This window comes from Anopheles merus, chromosome 2L (genome assembly GCF_017562075.2).
Source record: "Anopheles merus strain MAF chromosome 2L, AmerM5.1, whole genome shotgun sequence".
Classification (NCBI taxonomy): domain Eukaryota; kingdom Metazoa; phylum Arthropoda; class Insecta; order Diptera; family Culicidae; genus Anopheles; species Anopheles merus.
This window is the reverse complement of record NC_054083.1, coordinates 53,815,216-53,837,186: the sequence shown is the minus strand read 5'-3', so window position 1 is coordinate 53,837,186 and position 21,971 is coordinate 53,815,216. Positions and strand designations below refer to the sequence as shown.

General features: G+C 49.9%; 1 protein-coding gene and 1 long non-coding RNA gene across 7 annotated transcripts; one reads left to right on the top strand and one right to left on the bottom strand.

Annotated features, from left to right (window-relative positions):
* Positions 1-877: 877 nt before the first annotated feature.
* On the top strand, positions 878-21,739 carry LOC121592573 (tubulointerstitial nephritis antigen-like). Of its 4 annotated transcripts, none has more exons than XM_041914156.1 (8): positions 878-1,373; positions 18,810-18,976; positions 19,046-19,223; positions 19,298-19,590; positions 19,663-19,846; positions 19,918-20,117; positions 20,200-20,357; positions 20,438-21,739. In XM_041914156.1, exons 2-8 carry the CDS (start codon positions 18,826-18,828, stop codon positions 20,663-20,665), a joined length of 1,392 nt encoding a protein of 463 aa, XP_041770090.1. In that variant the 5' UTR covers positions 878-1,373; positions 18,810-18,825; the 3' UTR covers positions 20,666-21,739. The 4 variants fall into 4 exon arrangements, with proteins under 4 accessions (XP_041770090.1, XP_041770094.1, XP_041770093.1 ...); XM_041914160.1 differs by lacking the exon at positions 878-1,373 and adding an exon at positions 16,164-16,279; XM_041914159.1 differs by lacking the exon at positions 878-1,373 and adding an exon at positions 16,164-16,343.
* Positions 16,361-18,832, bottom strand: LOC121592574. Of its 3 annotated transcripts, none has more exons than XR_006004681.1 (3): positions 18,740-18,832; positions 17,963-18,607; positions 16,361-17,874 (listed from the first exon to the last, which is right to left on the bottom strand). It is a non-coding gene; the product is annotated as an uncharacterized LOC121592574 (long non-coding RNA). The 3 variants fall into 3 exon arrangements; XR_006004682.1 differs by having other exon boundaries at positions 17,976-18,607; XR_006004683.1 differs by having other exon boundaries at positions 18,062-18,607.
* Positions 21,740-21,971: the final 232 nt, after the last annotated feature.

The window sequence follows — 21,971 nt, the reverse complement described above, 5'->3', positions numbered from 1 at the left end:
TCTGACAGCAACCCCGACGTTTGCATGAACTCGCCCTTTCGTTGTAATGTCATTTGTGCAATGAAAATGTACAGGGTTAACCTCTGTTTGCTGTTTAGGTAAAAGAGAATCTTTTTTTACTTGATGCTAACAAATAAATCGATAATACAAATACATTCAATTAGTAGTAGGGTTGAAATGGGTGTATAATTTATAAACAGCCCCTATCAGTTCCTTTAGCCATGCCCAATGTAACGATTTTCTCGGAATTGCATATTTCTCTCCACTAGCTGCGCTGCCATCATTCTCCGAAACCACCCCTAAACGAATGCGCCTAAAGATATGCAATCCGCCTGTCGCCAAAATTCCCAACTGACAAAGCATTTCACCCTTAAGGTGAATGCCTATGCCCATGCCATGAGAATGCCACTGTGAAATATGCGATGTTTTTAAATGGTGTTGCTAAATTTTATTATGTTATGTTATTGTTATGTTAAATTTTAAAATTGCCACCACATGTGTAATTATGTTAACAAGAATAAATATGAGGAGGGGCGAATGTAAACGATACTTAAAGCACGTTTTCCACGTGAAGTCAAACGGTAGTAAATTAACAAGAAATGTTAATAAAACATAAAAAAATGACAACACAAATTACGAGTAAGTAATACCTTAACTCGACTGCACCATCGGTAATCAACTGGTCGGCCCGACCGTCCTGAAGCAAAGCAAGAGCTGTGCGCTTGTTGGCAAAACGCAAATGCGCGAAAACGTTTGTCTCGTCGTATGCGAGAACGCATGTGGTGTGTGCGGGCGGAAAAAGAGTAAAAGCTCCGATCGTCGTCGTCGTCGTCATCATCGCCGTCGTCGTCGTGGTCGTGGCTGTGGTCGTCGTAGTTCGTCGTCGCTGTCTGCGCGTGGTTCATGCAGCAAGGCAGAGGCAATATCAACAGCTGGCAGCGAGTCGGAACAGTCAGTCCGCGCGTTCATCTCGGAGAGACTCGTAGAAACCCCATCCCAAGAAGCGAGCCCCGAACGGAAGTGAAGCTCAAGTGTGAACGGATTCAGGAAAAAGGAAGCCTTACTGCTTCGCTGGTGGTTCTCACCGTAGGGTTAGTTAGTTAGCTGTGTGTTTTGCAAGTTAGCGTTTAGGGACGAGGCGATCATCTTCCTAGTCGTCATATCGTCTTGTGGTCGTGTGGTTTTCGTGCAGTGTGTGTCGTTCCTTGGGACAAGAAGGAGGGAAACATAGCGAAAAACGCTTAGTTTGCCGTTTAGCTGTTCGCCTGGAGCTCTGGTAGTCGTCGTGTTGGTGGAGTTGCATACCGCGATCCCGCACCCAGCGCAGTTGTGCGCGCCATCCTCGACAACAGCCATCATAACGCAGCGAGAAAGTGAGTAGCCGGGGCAGGCAGTGTGTGTTCTTTAGCCCTCTGTGGCAACCACATTTTCCTTTCGTTTGCGGAAATTGGAAGCGTCGTCAAGTCCCGCTGGAACTGCTGGAACCGCTTGTCGAAAAGACGGTCGTTTGAGAGTGTTTGTAATAGGTACATTGGTGCGGAGGAGCGCGGGGTAAACGAGGTTTTACACAAAAAGGTACACACATTGTCGCTCTCTGTTAGTGGCATTTGGGTGGCTGAAACGTGGCTCACTTAATCTTATTTGTTATCGGAAGTGGATCGAGTGTGTGTGTGCCGTGTGTACCGTGTGTTTGTGTGCGCAAGTATTATTAATTTCGGTCTGTAGCATATGCGTGGGTGGCTCACCGGGACAGAGTTTGGCCGTTCTACCCGCAATCGATTGCACGAACGTTGCGCGACGAGAGCATTGTGATCAGGTTTTTGTTTCCTTTTGCTTGTTTTCGCCAGCTTTGCGGCTTGCTGCAAACAGTGCCCCAGTTGCGTGTGTCGCCCACGTGGCCAAGAAGGATCTACCCCTTTAGCCATCGCCCCAGCAAATATTTGGCACCTTGTCGCACATTTGCTTCTATCTCCGTAAAAAAAAACAAATGCAGATTGAGCCTGCCAAAAATGGCCACCAAACACATGTTTGTGCCGCGAAATTGAATCATACAGTTTCTAGAACGGCACAACAGCTGCCTGCCCCATCCACCGCAGATGACATTGATCATGAGGTCTAGGGTTGGGGGGACGCAAGGCAAGGTGGGGAGTATCTACGATATCTTTAATTCTCATTGTTGGGAATAGAGTTAGTGTGTGATACGCACGGTGACAAAACGTACGATAAGATAAGACACTGCCAGGGGAGCAATGGAGCATCAGCAGCCCTGGTGTTCCTCTCGATGCACACACACACACACACGCTCACACATACATCTTCTTCTTCTTCTTCTTGAAGCCCCCCGAGTGTGTCGCGTCCCGAAACACATCGAAATAGAGCAAACACTAGCGCGGGTTTGTGTGCGCTGCGCTGCGAGCGTATTGGAACGGCGAGGCTTTGGAATGTGCAACACAAACATGTCTGGGTGCTGCCAGGCCTGCCTGGCTGACTTGTAAATAATCTACAACGCACGCAACAAGTGAGGAAAGATGGGCCACCGCACCAGATCCATCCGAGGATTGTTTTCCGAATAGTGTCCCGTACCCGGGGGATTGTGGGGAGTTTGAAGATAAACGCGAGCGCGGGCGCACACTCGCCCGCAAGAAGAACCGACATCCGCGCAACAGGAATGCGCAAAGACGCGTTCGCGCAATCAGCAAACACTTCGCCGGAGGGGTGGGGGGGAGGGGATGGGGAGAGCAATCTTCGATCGGGAATACTGTCCGGGGTCATGGGTGCGTGTGTGTTTACTGTTTGGGACCGAGTTTGTTATCGTATCGTGGATTGCTTTCGATTTCGATGCCGGAGACGCGCTTAACAGCTTTACCATTGCGAGAGCTCTCGCAAGAGGAGCACTTTTTTGTCCAAACCGAAGCGTTGCTCTATCTGCATACCGATAGCGAAGAGTCTGTGGAGAGAAACGAAAAGGTTAGAGATTTTTTTTTTGTTTTTTTGGCTGTCATGTGTTTTTGGGGACCGACTTACCTTTAGTTTGCAGTTTATTCGCAATTTATGTAAAAACCATTGCATAAATATTCAGCTACAGTTCGGTTAGCAGCGTGCTTTTTGCTGTTGTTGCTGTTATTGCTTTAATTAAATCGATACCTTCTTCCGACTACGGGTGGGACAGGTGGTGGGAAGCGACGGAGTATTTCGCAGCAGGATTGCGAATTAGTCGCACAAAACCACCAGACTCTGTGGTGAGCGGCGCAATCGGGCAGGATCTATCAAACGGAGCCAGTAGCAATATGTGTTCACACCCGCAGCACACGGTGTCAAATCGATTTAGCACTAATCTCTTCACCATGGCAACCCGTTTGGCATGCTGTGCAGAAGAAAAAGGCCGCTCCACTCAGCAGGGGAGCTGAACTATTTGGTTTCTGCGTCGAATCGCCACGAATCGCACAGGTTGGTTTGGTGAACACAGGCTACCAAATTTGATTAGATACCCGTGGTTGCTTTGATGGAGAGTCACACATACGCAGAGCAAAACCTCCTCCAATAGCCGTGTGCGATTGTTTCGGGTGACAATCTTCACTAGGTTGGTACTGTCAATTGGCCAAAATGACTCGGTAGCAGCACAAAACGAGAGGCACGGAAAGAGGCGCCACGAGAAATTTTGGTAGGGTCAATTTGTGTGTGCCCACAATCATTGACAATCGATGCGATTGTGGTGACAGTGGTCTTATTTTATTTAACAAAAAAAGCTGCATGACGCCACCGTTTCGAGTTCCGTGTGCTTGCTAAGGTGTGTGTGCGTCTGTTTTGCATTCCAATTGAGCTGAAGTCATGGCGGATACTGGGAAGTGGTGGCCTCCAAGTGTTACCCTTCTCCCCCCCCCCTCCTCCCCTCCCCCCTTGGTTATCTCGCTAAGCTGCTGAACTGGTAAGTTTTTAGCAAGCTTCCGAAGACGCTCCGAGTCTCCGAGTGCGCCTCCGTGGCCCTGAACATTTGTTACTCATTTGGTGAAGTGGTGCGCAGTTTCTTCACAAAATTTCTTCGAATTCACGGCGGAAAGTCCAGTGGGCGATAAAGAAAGCAAACGAACGTGATGTTATCACCTTAGCCCTACAGGATATGGGTCAATGAGTCACACCACCCGCTGCCGTGAGCGGGAATGGGCGGGGAATGATCGAGAAATACTGGAGTATTAACAAGAAAAGTACATCTCGCTTGGAATGTGTTTTCTTAGCAAATGGATCGGGGCAGAAACACTTTTGAATGTTAAACACAATCCAGTCCAGCTCCAGGGGGATTAAGAAGGGGGGGGGGGTTGGGTGCGGAATTGGCTCATTTATTTACAAACAGGCAAGATTCCGACTCTTCGGCGAACGTTCGGTCCGAGGAGCGGAGAAGCTTCTCAAAATTGCCCGAAAGTAGCATAGGTAGTGAGCACATAAAATCCTGCGAATTTCGGTGCAAGTGGACCCCCAGAACATAGAGCGGCCATGTTAGTCCGAATAATGGATGAATTGTGTTAACTACTACATTACATTTCCATACACACTTGCGCAAACATACATTCTGCCGCAAATGGTTCCGCGCACACGAGGGATGGTCGAGCGATTGACATTTCATTGGCCATTTTATGCCAAGTCTTAGGTACACTGATTCGTTTCGTGTGTGGGCCAGTGTAGAACACAACAGCCACGGCAGCGCCAGGTGCGCATTCCCGTGTCGAAAAGATCAATTGAGTTAAGAGACTCTATTTTCAAGTGCATGACATGATCGCGCAAAATGTTCGCAACAAGATAAGCGAAGAGTATGTGCAATTATCGCTCCCCTGGTCTGTTCACTGGAGGGAAGGGTGGGGTGGCAGTTGCAAACTGCAACGTTTTGGGTAGCGCTTTTATGACTAATTTGTAGCGTCATTGTGTTTAAGGTGCGTTTTTTTACTCCCCCCCCCCACAAACAGCAAAACGATCTTTGCTAATGGGTGCGATGTGTTGTGCCAGTAGTAGTACAAGATCCCGTTTTTCTAAAATGATTCTATATTTTATGCAAAAAAGCATACCCTCACTCACCGTTGATAAACATTGAGCCACCGTCCCGGTGGTGGTGCGCTTTGCTGCCGATTAGTTGCGCGTCATCGTATCGATCGAACCCGGAGCCCCAACGATCGGAGGTGATCGATCGCTCAAACATTTCGAGCTCGCACTTTATGAGTAGCCGAAGCGCACATGATCATTATGGCCTGGGGGGGTTTTAAGCCCGTTGACAGTCGGCTTACCAGCCCTCCTCCGGTGCTCCTGGGTGCGGGATAAGTCCGCTACAAAAAAGGCCATATTCTAATCGGCAAAAATTCTGTACAAGCATTTCACATTAAGCCCCTTCTCACGGACGACACTTCCCGCGCGGACAGAAGTTCGTCGGAGAGCCACCGGCAGCAATTGGACAGGCAGGCAGGGTGGGAGGGCCTTCGCTCATGTTTATTGAAGGCAGCCGGTGTGGGTAGCGGTCCAGGCGCAACAAGTTAATTTTAATGGCTATTAGGTTTTGCCAGCCGCGATGGAGGAGAAGCGAAACAGGCATGAAAAATGACCGTTTCGCTTACGAAACTGCCCGTGTGGCCTATCCGCAATGTCACTGAACCACCGCATACATAGGTGGAGCACCCGCAGATGGGGTGGATGATGGGGTGGTGGCGACGGCAGATGCTGGAAGATGCTGGTCACGGTCACACTCCATGGGACAACTCCATGGGAGAGGCCTCCCTCTCGGGGACAAGCAGAGCAAGAATTGGGTCACTCCCGGGGGCCACAACTGGCAGCAACACGGCGACCTACAGCGAAGATTTTGGGAATGTTTTGATTGATGTCAATTGCTGGTGAATTCGATTGTTCGAACACACGTCACGCTCCAAGATCGATCACCACCATATCGTTACACATTAACTGGCCGGGGACTGTCCTTAACCTTCCGTCTGCGAGTGAGGCTTTGCACTAACGGCGATCGTTTAAAGTCCAAACAGCAAACAGAACGTAAACATTAGACAAAAACAAAGCTTGCAAAAACACGCAAAACCGGAGCACACACACTGCACAGGATGCATGGGAATAGAGTCGTGTTGATTGGGCGAAAGAAGAACCCATTTAAGAACCCTTGTTTTTAACACCATCTACAAGCTGGCCGCGATGGGAACGCGTCGTTGCGCATACAAATTTCGTCCGGCAGAGAGCAGCACTTGACCGATCGACCGGGACGACATGTGTGTTTGTGTGTGGATCAAGATAAATGTTTATGATAAGCGCATTCCTCCCGCCCGCCACGATCAAGCACAATTTGCGTGCGGTCCAATTCTTCGATCGTGCAGAAATCGAGGGATTAGGTCAGGGAGGGGAAGGGGTCTTTGTGCGGATCCTTCTTGCGGATTTGGCCACCTTCCGCGATGAATTATTAATTCACGGATCGCGATCGTCGTGTGGTGGTGGTGGTGGTGGTGGTGGTGGCTCGATTTTATTGCTTCTCGCAACACCCAGCGCGGGCCCCGAAGTGGTGGTTTATTAGGTTGCAGCGGGTTTGAAAATTATGATGTCATGCAATCGGTATGGGATCGTCGGCCCATAACCGCAGCGAGATGTGTGTGTGTGTGTGTGCTGTGTGCTGTGCTGTGCTGTGCGCCTTATAACACCCCTTTTCCCGAACGATTAGGCACCACATACAGAGCATAAGGCTGCAGTTGTTATCGTGTTCGCTTGTTTTTGCGTGTTCTTTGCATCACACGTCGACACGTTGCTGACGCTTTGCGTGTCAGTTGCTCTTGCTGTCGGTGATGGTTCGGTCACCCGGCGTGTTATCCCCACATCAAGAGGCTCATCATCAGCTCAAGGTGCAGATTAATTTTCTCCCGCCCGTCCCGTCTATTAGCGACACCCATTTGCCCATTTGCCTAAACGGGAGGACACTGCCGCGGATGGAGCGCAATGAAGCAAGGCGTTAGTAGCATCATCTATCACCATCATCATCATCTATCGGGTGCTGATTGAATAGGCAATTTAGATAGCAAAACGGTCAGCCTCACACACACATCGCATCGCATCGCATCGGGGAAAAAGATGATAACATCGATGGAAAGCAGCTGATAGGCGCGGCGGCTGCCTTCGATTCGATTCCGGTTTCGTATGATTTACGACGGCCCTTTTTCGGTCGTTCCGCGCAAGGCCATCAGACGCTTTGGGTTGACATTGAATCGGGCGACCATCATCGCGCTCACTAAATGGTGACAAATTGTTTGTTTTGAGGACAATGATAATAATAATAATAATAGCAGTGTTGGCGCTTGGGGTCGCGGGGACACGGGGACAACCAAAGGACAAACAGGACAGGCAAGAACCGTCAACAACAATCGTCGGACAAACGATACCACCATCTAATTTGCCTACCGTTGGGGAGGCGGGGTTCAATGGCCCAATTGATTTATGGCGTACGCGCGATCATCGTGGCAGGCGGTGGCGCGCTCGCGGGATCAGGTAATAATGCAACAACCAGCAAGAGCCGCGTTTGCGGGTGGCAAATAGCAAAGGCATTCGGTCATTCGATGATTTACGCTGCAATCTCCATCTCCTACCCAACCCAGTATGATGTACTCACCGGTGCGTTCGCGCTCGCTCGCTCAAGATCACTCCATCCGTTCCTGTCAACAGTGCTAGGTGGTAGGGGGCTTGGGGAGTGTGCCTTCCCCGCCTCAATGATATCCTGCCCGTGGATATGATTAATGCCGTATGACGCAGTTTTGCTGGTAGTAGCTGCCACAACATTGCCTGGTAGTGCCTGGCGTCACCGATCAACCTAGAAACTGCTGAGGCAATCAGCAACAAATGCTGCACACCCGATGAGGTTCTAAGATGCGGTTCTAAGATCAGTCCCAGGCGGAAGCAATGCAGCCAGCGCCACGCTCCACTAAAGGGTGACGGCGCCAGAATGGTACCCTAATTAAAAGCAAACAATCCACGTCGCGGCCCTCTGGCCCAACAAGTGTCAAAGATCCAGCAAAACAGGCAGCAACAGGGCTACGAAGAAGCAGTTCCCTGTCGGATTGCTTTCATTCTAATACATGCGCGGACGCTTCTTTTTGCCGCGAAAAAGACCTGAAGGAGGGAGAGAAAACACCCCCTCCCCCCCCCCCCCCCCGCAGAACAAACGATCATTTTTCAACGTTCTAAAACCGTACAGAGCGGGTGGGCGCGCGCGCGCCCGCGGCCTTTGTCGCGTTCTTGATTATGTGTCAATAAGGGTGTTAATAGGTACAAATATGGTCACTTTGTGCTGCACAAGCAAAACCACCGCTGGCGGCAGTGGCGGCGTCTCTCTAACATCGGTAGAAGAATGGCACAAATTAGAGAATCCGAACCCCTTTCGGGATGCTGGCACAGGGGTAAGGGGAGGGAAGGGGGTCTTGGCCCCGGGCACAAGTGTGACATGATAATTGATTGTTTATTTTTGCGCGCCTGGAACGTCCGAAACGAACCTATGGACACGTTGCCATAGGGATGGGGAGGCTGATCTTTTGATCGCATCCATGATCGTACAAAGAAGCACAGAGACAGAGAGATAGGAAGCATAGCGCACACAAATAGAGGTTCCAAATGGGGAGCGAATAGAAATATAGCATGCGAATGAGCGATTTTGCAGATACCGTGGAACACTTTCGCCCAAAAAATAATACTCATGTGACACTTCTTGGTCAACAACAACACGTCGGCCACCCAGATCGACCGCGGCGGGCGATCTCATCGATCAATCTTCTTTTTTTCTATGTAAGCAACTTTGTTTTATTCCGTGCAAAATATTGTACATTTCTTCATAACACCGAGCGAGGCAGCGTTTTTGTGGAGTGTTTATAGAATTATTAATCACATTATACGATCCAATGCTCACCCACAGGGGAGGACCGAGGATCGCTCCAGAGCGATTTCTCTCTGTCTGTCTGTCGGTAAGAAGGTGTGTTAGGCTACCGGAAGCTTTGTAGCTGTTGTTACGGTTTTTGTTTTGCTTGTGGCTTTGGCCTAACATCGTAACGATCGTAACGTTTGGCTGTGGGGGGGGGGGGGGAGACGATGGGAGAGCACATTCACTTCTATCAATTTTACGACCGTTCTCTACCGTTTCCAATCAGAACAGTAACGAGCCAGAAGAGGTCCCAGTTTTATGGCCAAGTCATAGTTCCTTCCCCCCCCCCCCCCCCTCCGCGTTAAATTAAATGTGCAAATTTCGTTTTATCGCAATCGATTGCGGTCAGCTTTTGACACGGTTGTTCGATCACACCCGTGATCGGACAGATTGATCGTTCGACTGATTCGTCTAGCCGGCATTCTACTCAGTTGCGAAAGAAAAAAAAACATAAAGTACACTTTGCTCACTATCATTTTCATTGCTGAAACTAAACGAAACAAGCTAATTCTACACCTCTGACACAGTCACCTCGGCCATGTCTGTGGAGCTCTCCCTGTCTGTCTCTCTGTGTAGTATTGCTTTGGCACATTCTTTGTTCACTTTTTGTTGTCGTTTTGAATGCCCTCCTCCATCCTTCTGCCAGTGTGTACCAGTGGCTAAACTACACTTTCTAATGCCTCCCTCGAGAGGTGCTGAGTGGCGGCGCTGTGGCACCAGCTCATGGGCGTAATATTTACGACTTCCTGATCAAGGTTGGGTCCGCTGCAAACTCCCAACTAAACCACCAGCTGCCGAGAGCTGCGGAGTGGCCTCTCGAGAACGGACGGCACACGCCGCTGAGTCAGCGAAGCACCACCGAAACCGCAAGCGTTTCTGCAGGGATTTCCGTCCGTGCGCTGGGAACGTGCATGTAATCGCAATGCAATGTGTGTTTATTTCGTGCGGATAAGGGTTGTTTATTGTAGTGTATTGTGTGTGTGTGTTTTTTCTCTCTTTGCTGTCTGACGTACGGGTCGAAGGCCCTATAGTGGCCCTGGGACGGTGTGGGAGTAGGTGAATTATTGAGACATTGCTCAAGCCCGGTCCACACTGCAATTGTATAGCAAGAATTGTAGCACCACTAATCCATTTTATTCTTCGAAGAAAAGCATTTCGCGGTTACTTGGCGGCGTGCCGGAATGTGCTTTGCGCGTGACGGAAAGCTCCCTTCCAACGTTGATCGCGATGGACGAACCATTAACTAAGGCGTGTTATTTATATTTCTGCGTGATTGTGTGGCCGTTTTTCGGACCGTCGGACACGCGTCCGTCCCTCTTGAAACTCTTCAATCAAACCAAACGGAATGTGGTGTGTGTGTGTGTGTGTGTGTGTGTGTGCGGGGCAAGATTCCAAGTATTCCGAAAATGTTCCGACAGAACTAGAGGGTTGTCGGTTGCCTTTTGGGGGTACTGTAGGGGGAGGGGGGGAGCGGAAAAATTTAGAGCAAACGACGATGATGATGCTCATCGATTCAATCGAAAACACATAAATCACTTAACACCCCGGACGGCACAACTAGGGAGAATTGATTGGGCACTACTATAGCCGCGCCACTAGCCGGGCGGGATGGAATGTCCGCGAATCACGACCACAACAACCCGCCGCGAATGTTTTGACGGACCATTGATGAGTGAGCGGGGGAAAGAAAAATGGGAATGCAGGTGCAACGATGGTCCCCCCAACGATCTTCGCCCGGATCGTGACCGACCGGTGCCGGACTCCACGGTTGGACTCTCGTTATTTCACGGTAGCGAACAGTTTTCCCTCTCACGAGCCCACCGTACCAGGCGGAAAGATAAACTGGCCCATTGAAAGGGCGTTTAGTTTTTCCCGAACAAAACAAGCCGGAGACGACGGTGATCACGACGCTGATTGGTGGGCGGCACGACGAAAGCTTTTTAATAGCCATTTCGCATCCCGAACGCCGCCGGGGGCATCGATCAAATTTTCCGCCCTCGAAGATATACGCTGGAAAGGAGCTCCCTTCCATTTGAATGATGCCTTTGGGCGATGGATCATGGCGGATCATGGGAGTGAGTAAACCTGGGATCCTCCCCCATCAGCACACAGCGTGTGTGTACATTCTCTATGTATGTTTATCACAATAATCGTAATTGTCTGCCCAATCTCGACTCGGAACGGCAGCATTTCGAAAGCCAACGCAGCTGATTGCGCGGCGAAACGGATCAATAGCTGCATTAGCGAACCGACGCTACGTTACGTGTACTTGGCTGTGGCAGTGGCGGGCAGAATAATCGTGGAACTAAATCATCTCCGCCAAATACCATGTCCCGAGCACCGACCACCATCACCACCACACGGGCCAGATAAAATATATTGTGCACAGGAAGATTTATGTGCGGATTTCGTTATGGCCGCCGACCGGAATGCCTTCCGGTTCGATGTATCCGGGCACCTCTCTCTCTCTCTCTCTCTCGATCAATCTTCTCGCACCCGGGTATCCATTATCTTTGCCAATGCTGAAGACGGTGCTACAGTAGAATCGTGACGCACCGTCAACCTCGAACAAGATGAAGGTGTACTCACACACACACACACACACACAGACACGGCGAGCATACATGTTTTCATGTAGCACTGGACACGGATGGCTTATGGCCTCTGATGGCGCGTTAGCCCCGCGGGGCAGGCGGGCAATTCGTAGCCGGGTGGGCATTTGCATGCTTCCGATGTTGGGTTGCACTTTCACTGCACCGCATGGCATCATGTGTATGGGTTCGCCACCCACCCACCACAAGTGGGTGGAGCGCAGGGAGGGGGGTGTCCTTTTCGGACTTTCTCTCCGCCCGCTTCCTGCCTTTATGTTTGTGTGTGTGTGTGTGGTTTGACGAACGATCATTACACGGATCATGGCGGCGCCAGCAGACCGCTGCTATTGAGCTCTATGATCCCCGTGATACAATCGGACATCAATTCTGCACCGACACGAAAAGGTTGGTGCGGGTCTGCACCGACCACCCTGCGCACGCTACAAGCTATTAACCTGCGGGTGGAAGTCAAAGCTGGACAAAGTTCAAGCTCGGTATACAAAGGAGACAAACGCTGGGCGAAGCATAAATGTTTTGAAAAGCAAAAAAAACCCTCTCTTTATAAGGTCCAAACACCTCTGTTTAGCACTTCCAGTAGGAGCAGCCCATAACTGGACGTGCACTGGTGATTAGCAGCGAGATATTACGCGCTCGCGTATTTTTCTTTTCAAATCTCGCGATCACTAACAGAGCCCTTAGCTTAGTCGCCCTTTTCATTGCAGGATTGAGATATATATTACCTCCCTTCCTCCATCATTCTTCCATCATAAACGCCAACGGCAGCCTGCTTGCGTGTACGGAATGCCGCCAATCGCGCAAGATAGCGGACGCAGCCAACAAGCGGCAAAGGTAGCTTATGATGCTGCTGCTGCTGCTGATGATGATGATGGTTGTTGTTGTTAGGCATTCCGTTTGTTTACTTTGCGCAAAGAGCAAATATTTTCGATGGTAAACAGTGGAGCCCCAGCGCTCACGTGGGAGTGTGCAGTACTGTCTGTGTGCGTGTGGCGGAGTGGAATGTGCCTTTTTCTGCCTGTTACTGTTACTTTCATTAAGAAATCCAAGCCAGTTTTGACGGTCATAGTGTGCCGCGAAAAAGACAACGGAGAAAGGATAGGCAAAGCAGCGACCACTCGGATGTCGGATGATTTCATTCTAAGTTGACGTCGGTTGCCAGAGGGAAGTACTGTTTTCGGTGATTCGAGCTGCGCACCGACAGCATGCACCATTTAATCCGACAATGCTCCTTGGGATGTTGTTTGTATGGTATGCAGAAAAAAACAAAAACCTGGCGATAAAAGTACACACATACACACCTTGCGGCGGCGGGGTAGGACCATAACTGGGGCAGGGTTGAGTGACTAATCGTCCTAAAATATCGCTTTCTCACCGGCGTTCGGGATTAATGGTGTACGCGGGTCTTCGCTTGTTGTTTGCGCTATTAAAACGAACAAAACTGAATTAAGTACCAAGCGGGTGGGGAATGCGCTGGCCGATCGTGCACCTGAACCGAATGCGATGACCGTTTCTGGGAAGGAAAAACAACCAACCAAATGGCGTATTGCGTTTTCTAATCATTTGTGGGCAGGCGGACAAAGAGAGAGAGGGGGGAGGGGGGGGGGGAGAGCGAAGGACGGTACCCCGGCATTAAAATCCTTAAGGGTCTTTCTTTTGCCAACTCGCTAAGAAAGAGAGTAAGAAGCTAAAAATAATAATTTTGCATCACGATTTCACTTTCCACCGAGCCCTGTGTGGTATGGAAAACAAAAATTAACCCCCTTTCCCCCCGTGTCAGAGAATCCCGCAGAGCTGCTCTGGCGTCGTTTCTGTTCTAAACCGACACCGAGCCGCCCGCAAAAGGGCACCAGAGATCAGGGGCCGCCCAAGAAACAGACAGCATGTACACACACCTTCCTTAGTAGAGCAAACCGCAACCCGTCAACAAGCGAACCACACTACAACCACCCATTTGTATCTGCCATCAATTAAAATACTTCAAATTCCCTTCACGCGAGACTCGCCGATTCGTACGGCCCTCTTCTGCCTTCTCCGCCCCCTGTCCCTCTAATGCTCGAGTGGTTTATTTACCGCTTGGAAGAAAGGAACGCACAGGGGGTGGTGTGTATGTATGAGGTTGAGAAAAAAAACAGGAATACAGCAATCGTTCGCATCAGCTGATTGTCAAGTGACGGTACCGCAACGATAGGACGTGGGGGACAAGCCCAACCCGATGATACCCCCCAAGCTGATGATCACAACACACACTGAACACAGCTGATTGTTTGACACCCTCGCCCCTCCTCCTCCTCATCTACCCCACCGTTGGCCCGCTGCGTTCTACCGCGCCCTTTATCAAGATCGAGCAAATTGTGAGCAATTAGCAGTGAAGGTCGGGGGACTTCCTCGCAAAAATTCCTCCCGGTAGTAGGAGCGGGAGTCAAAAGGGGGAATGGGCTGGTAAGCACGTGGGCATTCCTACACACACACACAGATTGTGCGGTCGAGAGTTCGGGTGACAGGGGGAAATGAGCCTCGTTTGCGTGTGGGACGCGCACATTGTTGACAATGTGGCCAGCGAACGAAACATGACCGTGAAAATGCATCACCACCAACGCAAGAACCAACACGTCTCACGTGAAGGCCGATCGTAATCAGAGGAGTAGAGCGCATGGGGTTGCTTCTTATCGTGTGGTGAAAGTGTGACATTGGTCCCAATTTCCAGCCAAGTAATCTTGGCACGCAGCCCATCGAAGTAGCCCGCCCTGCTCCTCATGCTCAGTGTGGAATTTGTGCAATTAGCTCAAGCTTATCCAACCGGAGGGAGCTACTCGGTCGTCAACGCAACGCCAAGTGACAAATGATGTGCATCGCAACAACCCATGAGCCGCGGGGCGAATGACGGCACCATTCGCGCAGCAGAAGTACCTAGCTACAATTTAAGCGCAAATTAATCAATGCGCAAAGCCCGGCAGTGGCACCCGTCAACATCTCCACACGCTGCTGCTGCGCTGGTTGCGGAGCAACCCGTCAGAGGGGGGACAGAGCAACTTCTCAGCACCGTGACAAGCGGTGTGTAATTGATATGTGTACTGCCTAACTCCTTTTATGCATCGTTCCCATCGCGGGTAGGAACCCGGAGGGCGAAGGATAGGACATGCGTGACGAGTCGGTAGGCCTCACGACCTAAACCACACGAACTCTAATCACTCAAAATGCCCCGTTTGGCTTCCTACCGATTCTTCATCACTGACGGGGCAGTTAAACTACAGGTGGAACTGGCATACGCAAAGCAAATATTATGCGCAGACTGAGGTTGCGCACGCGACACCCGCTGTCGCTCGCTCTCTCTCTCTCTTTGGTGCGTTATCATCATCGTTGCGGCAAAATAAATACGGAAATGTACTGGCGGAATCTCAACAACCTCTCACCGGCCAAACAATGCACGAGAACTAATTTATATTTGCCTTCTCACTTAGAGCAAGACTATCTATCAAACAAACAAGGGGGGAGTGGGACGACGACGAGTTTACATATTTGTCTACCCCTTTCAATTGCGATTTAAATTTACACACGAAATGACACACCGTTTAATGTGGGCCGAGGTATTCGCGATTCCCAAGCACCGATCGGTGAATGGCCAAACTTGCCAACCTAAATGATCGTCCCCGGCGGCTGGCCGGCTGGTCCTTGATATTTCAAACGTCATTATCCTTGTGGATTAAAGTGAAAGGGATTAAAACGAAAGGGGACCATTTCCCGATGGTGATTGAATTTTTCTTCCTGTGCTGCCCTTCGCTGCATTACGTACCGAAATTTATTAGCTTCTGGGCCGCATAGTTACCTTGGCCACTCACGGCGTTACGGCGATGCACACTTCAGGGCCGTTATCACATCATCGCAATGCAGTTTTACACTTCCAAGTCCGCTGCAGTGGTCGATTGTGTAGAGTGTAGCTGTAGGGATTATTCATCGCCCCAGAAATAGTTCCTTCTTGAGTGGCAATTCCACAAATCCGCAGCCCAGCTCTTTTAGGCGTGATGAATCATTATCGCGCCCCGTACGCATGTTGTGCTAATTCTCAAGAGGCGTCAAAGATCCGATCCGATTTCGGGCTGAAGACTCGTCATCGGAACCGCATGCGTCATGCGTTTTACATTGATATTTACACACTAAACCCATCTCTTGCGAAGATGTTCTCTTCCCGCCCTGTGTGCGTGCGTGTGTGACAGTTGTGAAGAAAAGGACTCATTAGGATAATCAACGGCCAAGGGATTTTGAATGATGTGATGCCACGGACGACAGCCCTTGGGCACTAATGAACAGATTAAAACCGATTTTTGTCCAATGTCACGCGCGCACGCTACTGTGTGTCTTGGCTTGAAGGATAGAACGCGTTTGGAAGTTGAGCTAGATAAACCGGGCGTGTAAAATAGTTTAGTTCCCGCCGCCAAGCTACCTCCCCCTTCACCTGCATAGCTACTAAGGGAGAGGAAGGGTCACACGGGGGCAGTGGGAAGACAGAAGTGTGTGATAAGATTGCATCATTAGCGGCCGGTCTGCAGGTCTCGCTGTGTGTGTGTGTGAATGTGTGCCCGCGAGTCGGTCACAGAGCCGTGCTGGGGAGCGTCTTGATCGTAGCGGGTGTCAGTTTGGACGCGAACGGCGAAGACTCCGTACGAACACACGTTCTCGGCTCAGTCGCCTTTCTTTCTCGTGCCAGTGGGACATCTCTGCCTGTCTGTGTGTTTGTTTTTGAGTGGTTAGTTCTAACATAGTAGTGCAGCGACTCGGCCACACCATACGCTGCCAACACAACATTGGAGGTGCATTTTAGGGGGGGGGGGGTGTATAAGAAAGAGATATAGTTTCATGTTTCCTAAATCATGGCACGCACCCGACCCGGCAAAAAAGGGCCATTCTTTTCTTATGCCGGGCAGGGGAATGGGGCGCACGTGCGACAGTGTGTGGTGAGCGTGTGAAAGTTATGCAACGTGTGTGTGGATGTGTGTTTTGTGTTTCGGTGGTGGGTGAAAAGAGGGCGCCTAGGACAGATGTGCAAGAGATCTAGTGTGGTGATCCACACATATTTCACGCTGAGCCGTCGAGCAGAGAATTGACCGAATTTGACAAATTTCAGCCCATTAAACTAGGGGCCGGATTTTGCTCTGCTTAATGCTGTTGTGTCAATAAATTCAAACCCTCCCTCTTTCCCACTGCAAGCAGACTAACGGACTAACGGCCCGATCTAAATGTACCGAACATCCGGAAGATAGATCTGCATGATGCGTGCATTAAAACAAGCTGTTTGTGGATGCATCGTTTAGCAGCCGTTTGTCAGATTTCGCACCTTTTTCGTGGCCGCTGTGTACCCTCCCTCTCCCCATGAAGGGTGGAAGTGATGCAGATGCAATTATCGCACCGTCACCTGCACCCAACAAACGTCACCCAAAACACACAAACAAGCGGGTGGAATGTGTGTGCGCGGTCGGTGCTCTCGCGGCAAGCAAACAAGTTTTGTGGTGGCGAATTTTGGGTTGGTTGGCACAAAACATACAACATATCACATTCAGCTAAACTGCGTCGTTTCGGGGTAATGACACACTCACTTCTCCTTCGTCCTCAAGCAGCCACCTTTGCACCTCTTTTCTCGAAAAACACACACACACAGAGACGCGAATTTGCCTACTGGCAGACAACGGAGCGGGCGCACGCAGAGTGCTTTCTGCTGAGTACGAGCAAAATTTGACCAAAACGCTACGGGCATGCCGATTACGATCGCAGCAACCGGGAGACGACGGTGTATATGAGTTGTCTGTCAATGTCAATGCCAGTGCCTACTCGACGGCACCCGTTTGGAAGTGCCGTCGGGGTGTCTTGGCGTATGGAGAGCGTAGCGTAGTGGTTGACTTCGATACAATCGCACTCACCTCGCCCCGGGTGTGAAGGGGAGGGAGACAGGCACAGAGCCACTACCACGCAGCACGAGGAAGCCTCCGTCTCTAATCAACAAACCAGCGATGCCCACTTGCTGCGACCGCGAGGTGGTGAGGCATCGGCCAAAAGACCATTCGCGCAGCATGCAAACATGAGACGATGTTTATTTTTATCCACATTTATGAACTCACCCCGCGTGTTAAATTGAGCCACTGCCATTTTTCCCTGCTTTGCGCGGACATTCGCGCCGTTTCATTTGTTTTCGTTTGCTTCCGACGCACTCAACAGACAGGGAGGGATGTGGGGCTGCTGCTTACCTGTGTGTGCGCGCGCTGCCGGGCAGGGACTTTGAATGCGATGCGTTGTCGTTGGCTTGCCGGATGTGAAACGATGACGGGATAGCGGCGAATCGCGGCCAAACTGTAAAACAAGAAGGGGTGTTGAGAGGAGGAGACATGTTACTGTGTCGCTGGGTAAAGAAGTTATTGGTTAAAAAGCGGGTTAGTACAGCAATACGGTACAGCTGGGGAGCATCCAGTGTCAGGATTCCTTTCGGACGCATGCAAACACACACACGGTCTGCAGGATGGACAGCTAATTGACATACTTTTAGTGGCTTCGAGTGCTCCGACTACTTCTTCAACCAGCAGACGCATTTGACGGTTTGAACCTTCGCTGCCACTGGAATCGGAGACATTCGCGTACGCAAATGACAATTCTCAAAGTGCTCCGGGGCACACGTACGCCAAGCGAGTGCTCACGATTGCGATTTCTTATTAGGAAACAATGTCAACATTCAGTTTTCGAGTACAGCTGGATCCGTCTTCGGTACTACTACAGCGACAAGACAATTGAGCCACTTTACCTATCATCGTCTCTACATTCTTCTACCTTCTTAGTCTAGCATGAGGTCTCCTGCCGCTTAAATGTCTCCTCGCTTTGAAGTATCATCTTCGCCTGCTGCGCTGTGCATTGAAACAGTTGCGTGTTTGCGAATGTTTGAAGAGCTTTTGGGAAAATCCCCAAAAAAGTGACGGTCGATGAAGCTGCTTCAGTTGCTTCCATGTCGTCATCTACACATAGTAAGCCATGGATCTGCTAAATTCGAATTCGACGAAATGACGCTCTAACTTGCTGTGTGCTGTGTTGTGTTCTGTAAAAGCGAGGAAAACAAATATATTAACGTTTCTTGGTTTTTGGGCATTGATTAAGTGGTTCCATCGTTTGGTAGATTAATCTGATGCGCGGGTAATTCGGCAACAAATATCGGACTGCGCCATCTTACCATCTCGAGAGGGTTCAATTACGGTGGCAGTGAAAAACTAATGGTTTCTGTTTTCTTTTCTTTCTTCCAGTTTCAAAATCGCGAAGATGAGACATTTGTTGCTGTTTCTGGCGCTGGTAGGCTTTGTGGTCGGCCAAGGCAGTCGCTTCCGCCAAGAGTTCCCCGGCCCGTACTGTGCTGCGCGTGCAGATAGATGTTGCCGCGATCGACAGGATGGCTGTGCACAACCAATCTCGAGTAAGTTTTTCTACCTTCTACCTTCCGTTGGGCTCCAGTGACATTTTGTTTCTTTCTTTCGTCCCATAGCAACGCTCTGCTACTGTGATGAGTTCTGCGAACGGGGCGAGCATGGCGATTGCTGTCCGGATTATGAGGAAGTGTGCATGGGCATTGCTCCCGAGCCAGAAAATGCCACATCCTGTGTGTACAAAAATCGGTACTTCACACCGTACGATCAGGCCCTAATGGACAACTGTAATACTTGGTAAGATTGAAGCAGATCCTCCTTGTGCCGCGAACATAGTGTTTGATGACAATCGATTTTCCCTGATTCTTCAGCAAATGCAACATGGACGGTTCGGTCACCTGTACGGAAGACGTTTGTTTGGCGGACGATGATCTGCTCAGGCAGCTGCACCATCTGGAGCGATCGATCGGATGGAAGGCAACGAACTACAGCGAATGGTGGGGTCGCAAGTATGACGAAGGTAAGGTGCTGCGTCTCGGTACGTTCCAGCCGAGGTTCCGCGTGAAGGCAATGAAGCGACTGAGCAACAAGGGAGGCCACTTGCCAAGCCGTTTCGATGCTAGCGAACACTGGACTGGACTGGTTGCTGAAGCACGAGATCAAGGTAAGTGAACGATCACCACGTTTGCTCCACGACGGATTGTAGTAACGCTCCTCTCTGGCTTCTGACCTGAAGGCTGGTGCGGTTCGTCCTGGGCATTCTCGACGGCAACGATGGCTTCCGATCGCTTCGCTATCCTGTCGAAGGGTCGTGAAATGGTTCAGCTAGCTCCTCAGCAGATGCTAGCCTGTGTGCGGCGCCAGCAAGGATGCAGTGGAGGACACTTGGATACGGCTTGGCAGTATCTGCGCAGAACTGGGTACGCATTACACTTACGCGTGACTTTTACCGTAGATGATATCGTTTCCTTCCTTCCTGTCGACTTTACAGTGTGGTCAACGAAGAGTGCTACCCATACATTGCGGCACAGAATGTGTGCAAAATCAGTAACGACGACACGCTGATCACGGCCAACTGTGAGCTGCCGGTTAAGGTGAATCGTACGCTGATGTACAAGATGGGACCGGCGTTCAGTCTCAACAACGAAACGGACATCATGGCCGAAATCAAGGATCGTGGAACGGTGCAGGGTAAGGGGGGCGGTACCTATTGCAGATGGGGTGATCATGCAAAAATTAATGCTTGTTGTTTCCATGCTTGTTCCTTCCACAGCCATCATGCGAGTGTATCGGGACTTTTTCTCGTACCGCAGTGGAATTTACCGCCATTCGGCTGCAGCCACACCCGCCGAGGAGCGTTCCGCTTATCATTCGGTGCGTCTGATCGGTTGGGGAGAGGAACGTGTGGGCTATGATGTCGTGAAATATTGGGTAAGTGTATCAAGCTCAGCGGCTTTGCATGCCTACGATTCGATCCTCTTCTTATCGTGTCTGTTTTATCAACCCCGCAGATTGCCATCAACTCCTGGGGCCAATGGTGGGGCGAGAATGGTCGCTTCCGCATTCTGCGCGGATCCAACGAGTGTGACATTGAAAGCTACGTTCTAGCCTCCAACCCGTACGTGCACGAGCACGTTCAGGCCATTCGCAAGGTGGGCGAACTGCAGGAGCTGATCGTCGGAACGGGTTACGTTCCTCATCCCAGCCGCCGCTACCCACCGTACGCACACCGTGGCTAAAAAATGGACACCGAGCGGAGCTCCTATGGTTGCAGTGCAACTGCTGGCGGCGGAAAACGTTTACCATGATCGCGGGCGCCTCTTTTATTCTGCTCTCAATGCAAACGCTTAAGCACAAACTTCTTCATTTTCCAGAAACAGCTGTGAAGATATGCACAGTATTAATGGCCGCTGGTGCGTGCGCTAATTGTCGTTCCGGTTCGGTCGCGAAGCCATACAAAACGAAAACGTCGAAATTAGAATTGGAAACTCGATCCGCCTCCTCCTTCCTACGAACGGATGGACGGACGGCCGGACTTTTTACGTTAACAGATTTTTGACAAAATTAGTCCTTATAATTAAAAAAAGCCAAAGCGCTATTACGGTGTTGTAAGAGAAGCATAAGTAGGGAAACATGTTGTTAGGGAACCGGAATGGCCGCAAACATCGACCGTCGCAAAAAAAAACTGCCGTTGCTGTATCTGTGGCACTATCTGTAACTTTAACCAAAACTGCTTTTTGATGGTGTTCACTGCGTGCAACATTTCTGTGTGTGTGTCTTTGACGAAATCCTTCTCGTTTTCAGCGTATATAGCGGAAACACACAGATACGTTTCTCTTTCCTTCTTTTTCGGACAAATTGTACATGTTAGAAGATAGCAAGCACGTAATCGTTATAATTGGGAGAGTAATTAATCGTTACTGTAAGTGTTCGATATTGGTGTTTAAAAAAGGAAATAGCGTTTAAGGATACGAATGAATGTATGATACTGTAAAGATGTTTTCTTTCGAACAAACACGTCAATCGAAACGAAACCCACCACCAGGAGTGCGTGCACTTCGTATCTTGTCGCGTCGTCGCATTTTCCCCCGGATCGGCAGACAGTGGATCAAATTTTGTGAATCGAACCAATTTTCACCCATGAATCTAACACACACACACACTGTTTTTGGACAGTTGTTTGCTGTTTACAATTGTAAAGAATGTGTGTGTATTGTTTAAGTTTTTTTCCAAATGAAATTGTATTCAAGCTACGTGTGTTATTGCAAACGATGTAAGGTGTTGCGCGTATATAATAAAGTTAATCCAGTTGATGTAAAAGTGTATTGTAGAAATGAGGCATATATTGTGCAATATCACTGCATTAAGACGAATTGAACATGCTAAATTACATATATCACACACAAACATTAGCACCCTTGCGATCATTATGTTAACGGTCATTTCAAATTTCAATCGTTTCAACGAACCCGTAGTCGGAGCACGGTCGCAAAGCAACGGCACCATGTATGAAGTTGACAGTTTCGTCAAGCGGCTCACTCGCGA